General features: G+C 39.9%; 1 protein-coding gene across 1 annotated transcript in view; it reads right to left on the bottom strand.

Annotated features, from left to right (window-relative positions):
* kalrna (kalirin RhoGEF kinase a) overlaps positions 1-12,431 on the bottom strand; it is a 186,415-nt gene that overhangs the window by 94,510 nt on the left and 79,474 nt on the right. The window contains exons 3-4 of the mRNA XM_066686096.1: positions 10,473-10,587; positions 1,625-1,817 (exon numbers count right to left, since the gene is read on the bottom strand). Coding sequence (XP_066542193.1) covers positions 1,625-1,817; positions 10,473-10,587 — 308 coding nt within the window. The remainder of the gene's footprint in view (positions 1-1,624; positions 1,818-10,472; positions 10,588-12,431) is intronic.

Raw genomic sequence — 12,431 nt, 5'->3', positions numbered from 1 at the left:
CTGGGCTCTGCTTGAGCCACTCCTACACTTTGATACTTATCTAATGAAGCCATCTTTGTTGATGTGGAGGTAGGTTTTGGGCTGTAGTACTGAAATATTTTGTGCCAAAACTGACGGAAGCCCTAGTTCCAGCTGAAGAAAATCAACCCTAAAGCCACCACCATGCTTCACTTCGGGTGTGAAGTTCTTTTGGCATATTTCCTTTTGGGAATAAGACCAGAATTCAACCTTAATACCAGAACACATGCTTTTACCAGACTATTGGCAGTTTTTGCAAAAATGTGTCGCTTGGAAATTTTCTTTCTGAGAACTTCTGTTTTTCCATATCCCACAGCTCCGAAATATGAAGAATAGTGGAGATTGTTGTCACAGGTAGTACACAACCAGTACTTGCCAGAAGTTCCTACAGCTCCTTAAATACTGCTGTAGGCCACTAGGTAGCCTCCTGGAGCAGTTTTCTTTTTGTGCTTTCATCAGTTTTGGAGGAACGTCCAGTTCTTGGTTAAGTCGCTTGCTGATGAATGTCTTCACTGTACCCTCCTTCTTTCCTCCTTTCCCCTCTAAATGATGTCTATTTGATTTTAAATTCAATTGCACAGATTATATGTCACATTAAACATAGAAATAAATTAGAAAGTATTTATTATAGTCTGAGATATAACCTGGCATTATTAAAAGGGGTGTATAGACTTTTATTAATAAAATTTCCAAATATATACAGTGCCAGTCAAAAGTTTGGACACACCAGCTCATTAGTCATTGGTGGAATAGGGCTGTTCACTGTACAGAGCTGTGTACCAGCCCCTACCTCTGCACAACCCGAGTTATGGTCTCAAACACACTAAGAAGGCGAGTAGTTCTACAACTTAACTCAGCTGTTCACTGAAAACCATTCCAGGTGACGACCTCATGAAGCTGATTTAGAGAAAGCAGAGAGTGTTCGCAGAGGAAAGCTGTCATCAAAGCAAAAGGTGGCTATTTTGAAGAATCTAAAGTTTAAAACATATTCTGTTTTATTTAACACTTTTTTGTTTACTACATAAATCCATATGTGTTCCTGCATAGTTTGAATGTCTTCCATATTCATTAATAATGAAGAAAATAATAAAAAAAAACAAAGAAAAACCATTGAATGAGAAGATGTCCACATTTTTGACTGGTACTGTACATTCACTGTATGTGGAAAATGGACCAAAACTATGGAAACCCTCCCTGAGTGGGTGTGTCCACACATTTGACTGGTACTGTATATAACTGTATAAACATGATTCAAGAAAGCAATATAAGAAAAGAAAACTCAGACAGTTCTCTAATGATCTTAAATCAAACCTGTGCCTAATATTCACACAATCAGAAAACACCATGAAAAACAGAACACCTGGAGAAGAAAGCCTTTGGAGGCTCTCAGTTAAATAACTCACATGTTCGGTTAAATCTGTAAAAATTAACACTTTCCATTTACATATTTTGAGGACTCCACAGGCTAACCATGGCTTTTAATTCATTATGCTCTCTAGACAACGTGAACATTCATCAGCACTGGCAGTCTCCCATCTACTAATATACGGCAGTCGACACAAAGGGAAAATTAAGATCAGTGTATTTCCCGTGTGTTTTTCCGTACCTCAAAAGTGAACTTGGCGCTGCCAAAGTTGGTCTTCTGTTTCTGCCAGAAGTTGTCAGGTTTAATGATGAGTGCGACGCAGATCTCAGCTGGGAATGCTTCCTGCAGGGTCTTCAATAACGGCTTGATTAGATCCCACTTAGAGCCGCGCATATCAATGATCACAGTAAATCCACGCTTACACACATCCTCACTGCAGGGAGGGACAGAGAGGGAGAGAGAGAGAGAGGCAGAGGGAGAGGGGGAGAGAGGGGGAGGGAGAGGGAGAGAACAACATCAGTATCTTGTAGTACACTCAAAGTGTCTGGATCAGATGAGACCACCACTTAATCCTCCCAGACCAAATCAAATTAAACAATTTCCCTAACACCAAGAGAGAAAGAGAAAGGGCTGGAATAGTAGAATAGAAGCTGGAGTCTCAACACCTGTAAGTACATCAATGACAGTAAAATACTGATACGCTTTGAACAGAAGTAACACTGTGGACAAATGCTTATTCAGCATTTGATATGAAATCAAAGCTTTAATAAGTCGGTCCACTGCTGACGTGCCTTTATACCCCACTAGCCCACACTTGGTATTGAGCTTTATGACCTTAGATTCATGAGTAGCTTTTATTATTATTAATATTATTTTTTTTATCTAGTTTTAAACAGTTTCAAATCTATCAACATACCACTGGTCTAATTTTCATGGGTTCAGAGGCTCCAATCTAGCAGTGCTTCTAATTTTAGCTCTTGCTACAGCAGCAGCGCACAGCAATTGGAAGATAAAAATATCAAATAATTGCTCTGCTCCTCTCCTGCCCTCCTGAAGCATGTGCTTCACTACACCTGGGATTAATATGATGCTGAGGTCTCTGTGCTTCACATATGAGAGACAATGAGAGACAGACAAAGACTTTAATGAAACTTCACAATATGAGGCTCTTTCATTTGCTGCCATTCGCTGTTGTCTGTGGGTCACTGTTCCATGCACAACAGCAGCAAAGTCTGACAGAACGCCACTGAATGTGAAGAAGTCCCTCTGCCATTACCTGGAAATGTGACTGGAATTCATATGGCAAGTGGCTGCTGCCCTAGGACTTGGTTGTAGCACCAATCTCTATTGTTGCGATGAACGGAGTAGCAACGACCAAGCCGAATGTTTAGCTGTGTCTCAACATTATTCCTCATTACATACATGAGCATTTCCAAAAACAAACTGAGCTATTGCCATCTGAGCTACACTGTGGCCATAAGTGTGTGGACATTTCTAGTGAAATTAAGAGAATGACTACAAAATTTTGCAGCAACACTATCTTCTCCCCTAGAAAAGCATTGCATGTTATGATGGAACATTTCTGTGGGGATTTGTTGGCTACAAGTCACAATATTATTAATAAGGTTAGGTACTAATGTTGGACGATTCATTTGGATTAAGTCTCTTCAGTTCATTCCTGATATACTGAATAATGCACCATCACTCCAGAGAATGCACTTCCACTGCTATACACCTCGATGCTGAGGGGATATTTACTCCTTCCTCTTGACTTACGTGCAGCTTCTCCAGAATATATTTCATATTTTCTTCATTTAAGGCTGTTCTGTAGAGATTATACAAGATGTGTTTACAAATAAATGTCTGTGTCCATAATAAGTGCACTGTAAAGAATCTGAATGAACTAATATTACTTAAATTAGAATAGCCTTTTTAAATACAAAAACTACATTCATATCTGAAATATTACTAGGAGCAAATAATGAAGCATCTGACTCTTTTAGATGGAATCAATAGGGATCAGTGATTCCAAAATGAAATAATATGATACCATCAATATTTGCATTTGAAACATTAAATTGACTCTTGTGTAACAGTAGTGTGTCCAAAAGTTCAGATGATGCTCTCTTTGGGAACAGAGAACTCAGAATCGTAGCCTACAGTGAGATACCACTGATTGATTTTTCCTCCACACACACCAAACCAACACCAGGCACTATTACACAGAGATCTAACACTAATGATGCAACCCATACTGGATACTGGAAATCGACCGGACCATTGTATATATATATATATATATATAAACATACAACATTTTGTATGAAAATAAATTCTGTTTTTACATGTCAAGTTATACAGATCCTCTGTATATATTTGTTTACTGTATATTTATTTATATTTACACTGTAAAACACAACATCCTTTCTCATTGCTTAATAACTCTTAGCTATATTGTATAATATTAGTTCATATTATTCATTCATTATCTGTAACCACTTATCCAATCCAGGGTCGCAGTGGGTCCAGAGCCTACCTGGAATCATTGGGCGCAAGGCAGGAATACACCCTGGAGGGGGCCCCAGTCCTTCAGACACACACACATTCACTCACACTTTTGAGTCGCCAATCCACCTACCAACGTGTGTTTTTGGACTGTGGGAGGAAACCGGAGCACCCGGAGGAAACCCACACAGACACAGGGAGAACACACCAACTCCTCACAGACAGTCACCCGGAGCAGGAATTGAACCAACAACCTCCAGGAGCTGCGTGACTGTGACACTACCTGCTGCACCACCGTGCCGCCCTAGTTTACATTAGTTAATTATTATTATTAGTTAGTTAATAATATGAGTTAATTATGTGTACATTCTGAGACAACTTGCTGACTATTCGTCATAAGCAACTTACAGATACAGAAACAGTAGCTAAGAAATTTACATGTCTGCTGCTACACAACATCACTGCATAAAAACATTCTTTTGTGTTTTGCAGTCTTATGAATTTGGGTAGAACAAGACCCACGACTTTTGTCCTAGATCCTATTTTAATGAGTTACAACATCACTGTGTCTGTGTTTGGGTCACTTGGGAAAATCTGGAAGGAGCACTTCAGCTCAAGGCTTTACTCATGCCCTCACACTAACACACACTAACACTCCTACAGCACGCGAACTGCAGTGGAGGGGCACAGGGTCAACCCTTTCTCTTCTCTCTCTCTCTCTCTCTCTCTCTCTCTCTCTCTCTGTCTGTCTGTCTTCGGAGCTGAATTCAGAGGTGAGGCACAGTGCCAGCTCCAATCAATGACTTGGCAGTCACAACACAGCACACAAACTTGTCACACCAGTACTGACACACACTCACAGTCACTTGTCATTCAATATGTATGAAGACTGTCATACACCTCCACATTCCTGGAGCTAAATAATGCAACACCTAGATTCAACCCTAACCCTAACCTTACACTCAGAAACCAATCTTTTCTTTTAAGTGAAAAAATACCATTTCCCAGTCCAAACAAGGACAAACGTCAAAATGTCCTTTAACCCTCTGAGGTCGGCTATGCCGCCGGCATTTCAAAATTGAAATTCCACATAAACACGTATATAACTCTGCGAGATTTTATCCTAGAAAAAAAATACAACATACCTCGGAAACCTTGAAGGGTCTACTTTCCAACTATACATAGGATGAAACGATATATATATTTATATTCTTGTGAGAGAAGCGTAAACAACAACCGGCACATTTTTGAGGCACAAGCTTTTTTGTTCCGCCCATAGACGCGTTCTGCCATTCATATGTTAACACTATGGTAATTCGGCAGCGGCTAGTGGAGGATTATTGACTGATAATTTGCATGAAAACGCCCATTTGCTTGTTATAAAAACAGAGCACATGTAGGGGAATTGTTTTCGTGGAGCTTCGTCATGGCGCACTCACGGTTAACAGCTGCGGAGGCACTTCTACACATCCAGGAGAGCTTTGCTTCGGAGAGTGAAGAGGATTTCAGCTCATCTGACGAAAGCGGGGAGGACAGTGACGAAGAAAGACTTTATTTTGAGAAGCGGATTGATCCGAAGGAGGATTTTTGTGAAGGGTAAGTGAAATATTTCCTTTCAAATGAAACAAACCCACGCTTCGCGCTTACTGTGTACACTCCGCGAATTCCGGGTAAATTAAAATAAAGAATGAATTAAATAAGTATTACTTTGTATATGAAAGCATAAATGAATGTAAAAAAAACATGTAAGATGTATAATTATGTAAAAACGAGTTCGTTCATGCTTATGTAAATACACTGAATGCTGCTGTTGTGTAAACGGCACATTCAAATGTAGCCTGTTGCTAATCTGAGTGTGTTTCTTCACTTCTTGGACATTGCTGCTACCAATGCCTACATTCTCCACAAACAACTTATGCAGCAGGACAGCCTGACCCACAAGGCATTCATGGAAGAGCTTGTTGAACAGCTGTGTGGTATGGAAAATGAGCCCCCTGCAAAACCAGCCAGTGGTCATCATTTGCCGATTCCTGGGAGTGATGTCACTAGCCAAAGTATGAAAGCTACTGCTGGCCGAAAGACCTGTGCATACTGCAGGAAGCACAGGGAAAAGCAAACAAAAACTCCATGGAAGTGTGAACAGTGTGATGTCTACCTTTGCATGCAGCCAGACAGAAACTGTTTTAGAGACTGGCATCTTTTGTTGAACTGATTCATACATATATACACACACAAGGATATGTATCTATCTATCAGTATGACTATATTTAGTATATTATCACTATCTTTACATTTATTTTGCCAGTTATTTATTTTTTTATTTTTATTGCTTGTTTAGTTCTTTTTTTTTGCAATAAACTGTGATAAACTGTGACTATCTGCCTCTGGTCTCTTCTCTTTTGACAGCTGTGGCGGTGACAGCTAATGGGCCATTCATTAGGCAGTGGGGTGGGGACCTCGCACCTCGGTTTTCGCACCTATCTTCATACATATGCAATGTAGGAGCCAGTGACTGAGAAAAACAGAGTGTCACCTCACATTTGTTATGTCCTAAGTATAAAATTACATACAATTTATGAAAAGTAGAATCAGCAGTGTGTTGCCAAGACCCGTGTTCACAAAGTTTTGACCTCAAAGGTCCCGGTGAGAAATGTTTAGAAGGTGTTTTTTCACAGTATATCAGCACTTCTGAAAACAGGTTTTTGGAAAGTCTAAGTTTAGAGTAAATTTAATCAAAATATAGATGTATGACACTCTTACTGATTCAACATTGTTGTTGCAGAGATAGTTCTGAAAAATGCATGTGTAACACTTTGAGAAAAAATAATTTCAGATGCGTACAATTTGTAAAACAATCAAGGCATGTCAGACTACACCAGAGTGTCTGAAAACCCCTCAGACTCCAGGGTGCTCACCAGACAAATGGCCTCAAAATTTTAGGATAAGAAGAGAATTTGCTGGCATTTGCTTGTAGTAAAATATGTATTCTAAGTTTGTGAGGACATTTGATATACAACTCCGTAGCAAGACAATTACAGTCATACTATTCACACACACACACACACACTCAAACACATTTTGGTGGTGGGATACATGGCCTTACATTCATTCATTATCTGTAACCCTTATCCAATTCAGGGTTACGGTTGGACCAGAGCCTACCTGGAATCATTGGTCGCAAGGCGGGAATACACCCTGGAGGGGGCGCCAGTCCTTCACAGGGCAACACAGACACACACACACACATTCACTCACACCCTCACACCTACGGACACTTTTGACGTGTGTTTTTGGACTGTGGGAGGAAACCGGAGCACCCGGAGGAAACCCACGTGGACACGGGGAGAACACACCATCTCCTCACAGACAGTCACCCGGAGCAGGAATCGAACCCACAACCTCAAGGTCCCTGGAGCTGTGTGACTGCGACACTACCTGCTGCGCCACCTTGCTGCCCATTGAACACATTCAAAGGACATTTGCGGTGTGCACTCTAAAGTGTCTCAGTGTGTCCCCAACAGCAATGCAGGAACATTTAATCAACTGATTCATCACAGCAGAAATGAAAGTACTTAATAGCTGATCTGTGCTGAGAATAATGGCACAGACTGTCTGATGTTGCATTATCCAGGAGGAAACTGGTGGTGATTCCCTAATGTTTCAAAGTATGTAAGGCATTTTGTGTCTACAAAAAAAAAAACACTGTATAGGTGTAACTAGCAAATTAAATCAAATCAAATCAAATATATTCATTCATTCATTCATTCATTGTCTGGAACCGCTTATCCAGCTCAGGGTCGCGTTAATCAAATATACGATCAAAGACACTTAACATCTGTGCAAGCCTTACTTTTGTAACAACAAAAGTTTGTGAGAGAATCTAGGCAAGCCTAGTTTTGCCAGACCACCATTAGCCATATAGCCATTGTCACACTTAAAATATACACTGGTAGGCGGACTGGCTACTCAAAATGTCCATAGGTGTGAGTATCTGAGTGAGTGTGTGAATGTGTTTCATTCACTGCTGCCACCTCCAGGTTGTGTTCCTGCCTTGCACCCAGTGATTCAGGGTAGGCTCTGGACCCACCGTGACCTGGATAAGCATTGGATAAATAAATAATGTACTTAGCTTAAGTGGGAAACCATTTATTTAATACATTTTTTTCTGGAAATGTATAAAACCATATACAAAGAGGCACACACACACACACACGTACACACACAAGCACAATTAATGATGCTATCACCGTGATATACGACCAGTCCTGACAGCTTTAAGCTGAGAAATTGAACCCAAATCTCTAACAGAGTCACAAACATCAGTATACACACACACACACACACACGCGCGCGTGCTGAGATACTGACAATGTGCACTTAAAGCCAACTAAAACAAATATTTTTGCCGCTGTAAAATTCCAACACAGTTTTCACCTCACACAAAAGGCCAGCATTCGTCACAGTCGGACCTAATAAAAACATGCTGCATGCTGACCTTGATCATAATCTTTAACCATTGCGTGCCACACAGCAACAGCCTACACTACTTCAGTGAGACAAGTGATCTGATATGTAGATGGGCTGAAGCAGGCATGTGGGCAGTTGTTTGTAAGTGCACCAGCTGTCCAGCAGTGCTGGTTGTAAATAACTTGTGTAGCGGGTCTGTGGGGAGCACAGTCATGGTGCTGAAGGGAGACTGAGGGTCACTGTGGGGCGTCCTGTACAGGGATCCCACTGAAAATGCATATGCTTTCCCAGATCGGTTACCAGAAGCAAGGACATTCTCTTTATTCATATTAACAGTTGGCAGAGCTAACATGTGGTTTCAAAAAGAAAAAAGAGCACACACATATGCGCACACACTCATGCCCCCCGCTCCTACTTTCACACAGCTTAGATTTTCAAGGCAGTAAAGGGGAAATACCCAGTAGCTACAATAAGTAATTAATAGTGATGCAGGTAAAAATAGGCCCAAGCAAGGACAAAGGGGGAAAAAAGCACCAGTTCTCTTAAGTATAGAATCAAGGACAAGCTCCACTGCTACACTGCTAGCATAGCAACCGCTGCCAGAAAAGACCCACAGAGACAAACTCTGAGGCCTAGTGTATAATTGTGTAAAATCAGACGCATTCTGGCTGTGTGTTATGCGTTAACTCTGCAGTTTATGGGCCATGTGCATGGAAAATTCAAACCTCACTTCTCCCCCTCGCACAGATGCATTTGAGGTGCTTAATGACATACTCTGCTCAATTTACTAAGGTTTGAGCTGTAAACAGTGGCTGATTTTGTATGACACTTTGGGTAGGCTTCTCAGAAACATGCACCCTCTAACAACAGCCATAACTGTTAAACAGAGGAAGCAGCCTCAAACATGGCTGAAAAATTTACCATCTGAATAACACTGTTTAAACTCTCAGGACCAGATGCACATATGTGAGAAGGCATGGGCCAAAATATGCTTTGCTGCGGCCCCATGTGCGCAGTCCATGTTATTGTTTCACAGACTCTAATTTCTTAGCCGGAGCAGAATAACACTCCTGTAGAATGTTTTGGTGGGAAATAAAATCTACTTTTTTTTTGCATTCTTTCATTTTCTCTTTTGTTTCAGACTTGTTGACAGCTCTAATATTTCAGTGATTCTTTTCTAATGAGTGCAAAGCTACTGGCTATGTGCAATTGATGAATGACAAATGGAAGCCTAAAGACATAGAATCCAACAAGAAAATCAAACAATACATTTCAGACATAAGGTGGGTACAAATCGCAGTTGCAATGTGTCTGTGCTCATACACTGACCCACTGTTTCCCTCCTACAGTGAAAGCTATTCCACTCCAAACAAGCTGGGTGTTACAGAAAAAAACATACTAATGCTACTGTAAATAAAATCTGACCGGGGACCTGGCAAATATAAAGCCATTCTGGAGCAAAAAGAGTGAGCACAAGAAAGTGAGTGTGTAATCAATGTCATGCCACAGGAAAAGGTGTAGCAGATATGCGAATTTAGCAACAGTTATATGCATTTACAACTCTTACAAAAGCCCAAATCTTACAAAAAGCATGTACGTTTGAAACAAAAGTAATTTTCTTCATGTGATGTCATGGTTGCTTTTTGCTAACTACAGAAAAGGTGACACCTTTCAAACTAGATTCTGAGGCTTAGTGATATATGTTCAAATGTGTATGAATATGAAGTTAATTTAGATACTTTAATATGAAGCCATTGTTAATATATGTATTCAACAATAGACAGAGCTGGTATAATCTCTATATACAAGCTTTGCATGTAGAATGAGTCTAAGACCACCATGTTCAATCTCAAGCCTTGGCTGGACTAGTTAAAAAATAAATAAATCAGATAATAATAAAAAAAAGATGGATAAATGCCATCGAATCTTCACAACAATGTTGAAACATCTAGTGAACAGCGTTCCCAGAACAGTAGAAGCCATTACTACAGAAAAGGGGGCTGGCTCTCTTTCAGAACCCATTATTTCAGAAGCAGCAATGAATGACAAATGTTGGCCACGTAATATATTTCATAGGGAAACTGATGACTGTGGGATGTGGTGTACTGTTGCTGACCTGGGCACAGTGGACAGGTACGTGACGAGTCTCCTCAGATCCTCCTGTTTTATTCTGTCATGGTTACTCCTGGCTGGAAATGTCAGAATTGGCCCTCCTCTTTTATCGCGACCACCTGGAAGGAGGAAACACAAAACAGACCTTCTCTAAGCACAGTTTAAGCCGTTTTAATGGTTACACAAATAGTGGAGCTTTGGCCTTCAAAGTCTTCTCTTCAAAGACAAAAATCATGTGACAACTCCCAAATCCGCATGCTCGTCCTTTTTGAGATATGTGTATTTCCATATATAGATATACAGAATATGTTTTGATAAAATGGGTAGCAGTATGAACCATGCAGGACTTCTAAGTTAAGATTTTGAAGCAGATGCGTTAGTTTTTATGAATCCAGACGTTTTGATATGTTTTTTGAATATTCAGGAATGATCATATTATACATTATGGAATGAAATCTGTAGTTTTACACACTTTACAACCTTATTATACACTGATTTGCCTGTTAATTAGGTACTATCTATTTCTACTTACATTCCTTGTTCTTGTTCGCTGACATAACTAGAAGGGAAATTGTTGGGCCAATCCAGCCTTCAGAGAGGTTGGAATTATTATGTAAAATGCAATAAAATCCACACTCTCTTGTTTGATAATACCTTGGATAATTTATTAAACTGACAAACGTATAAAGAAAAGATAAATATAGTCACTAACCAACCTGATAGTATGTTTTAATTTTGTCACTTAATGCAAGGTTCAAGAAAATGAACAAATTACAGTTGTTTAACTGCATTTTACAAAATGTCCCAAAACTACACACCCATCATTGGTGTGAAAATGGCAAACCACTGAAATCATTAGTGGTGTTCTTATGAGGGGATGATATTGATATAATGGTCAATGAGTGTAGACCTAATCAACTGAGAAATCTAATAAACTGAACAATTATAGAGGACAGAGATTGGAAGAAGGGATGTGATTCATAAAAAAAGAGAGGGAGAGAGAGAGAGAGAGAGAAACATTCTTCATTTAACACTGCCAAGCAGGTCTCTATATGGGTAGAGTCCAAACCCACTCTTCTCTTCACTGGTATATACAAGGAGACAACAACCCAGCTGAGAGCACTCCAATATTTTTGGGCTAAACTGTCCTTGAAAGTCACATTAGAGTAGTCCCATTACACACACACACACACTGCTACACACATCCACAGTCCTTGCTTGACTCAAGGTCTTAATAAGGGCTGCTTAATGTTGCTGTTCTCCCTGTGTGTTCTGCACTGTGTTTAGCTCTTTATGAGAACATGTCCAACCTAGTGGCCTCACCCTCTGCTCATATAAAAGCTCACTGTGGCCTGATTTACATTTCTCATTAACACAATGAGGCAGAACAAGAACACCAGGAGAAGCAGATAAGAACAGACGACAATAGGGAATTCTGAATTAAAGCTCCATAACATGCAGACAATTTTTATTATTTTTTAACTCAACAACCTTTAACTAATAGATCACAGGACGTATGACTTATCATTGCCCACATATGTTCCACTCTTTTCTAATAGCTGAATACACAAATACCTGTGCTGTAGTGCAACCACATTGTGATTAGTACACAAGCCCAAATCCAAGCCACACAGAACATTTGGATTTGAACGAAACACTGACTATGAGGGTAAAATGTAAACATACATCTGTATTTCAAAGGTATTTTCATTGAAATAGGAACCACAGCTGTTTTAATAAAAATTACATAGATGACATATATGGATATTATTAGGGTCCAGTAATTAGCTGAAGTCACTGAATTACCTAGAAGTCTGAAGCACTGTACTGTTCTTCAGACTTCTAATATGCCATATATATATAACATATATAACAGTCCAAGAAGAGTCAACCCAGCCTTCCACAATTCATCACCATGAAATTAATAGAAATGACGTAAATGATACATTTCGCCAAAAGGATA

This window comes from Hoplias malabaricus, chromosome 12 (assembly GCF_029633855.1).
Source record: "Hoplias malabaricus isolate fHopMal1 chromosome 12, fHopMal1.hap1, whole genome shotgun sequence".
Classification (NCBI taxonomy): Eukaryota; Metazoa; Chordata; class Actinopteri; order Characiformes; family Erythrinidae; genus Hoplias; species Hoplias malabaricus.
This window is presented reverse-complemented; position numbering and strand designations above follow the sequence as displayed.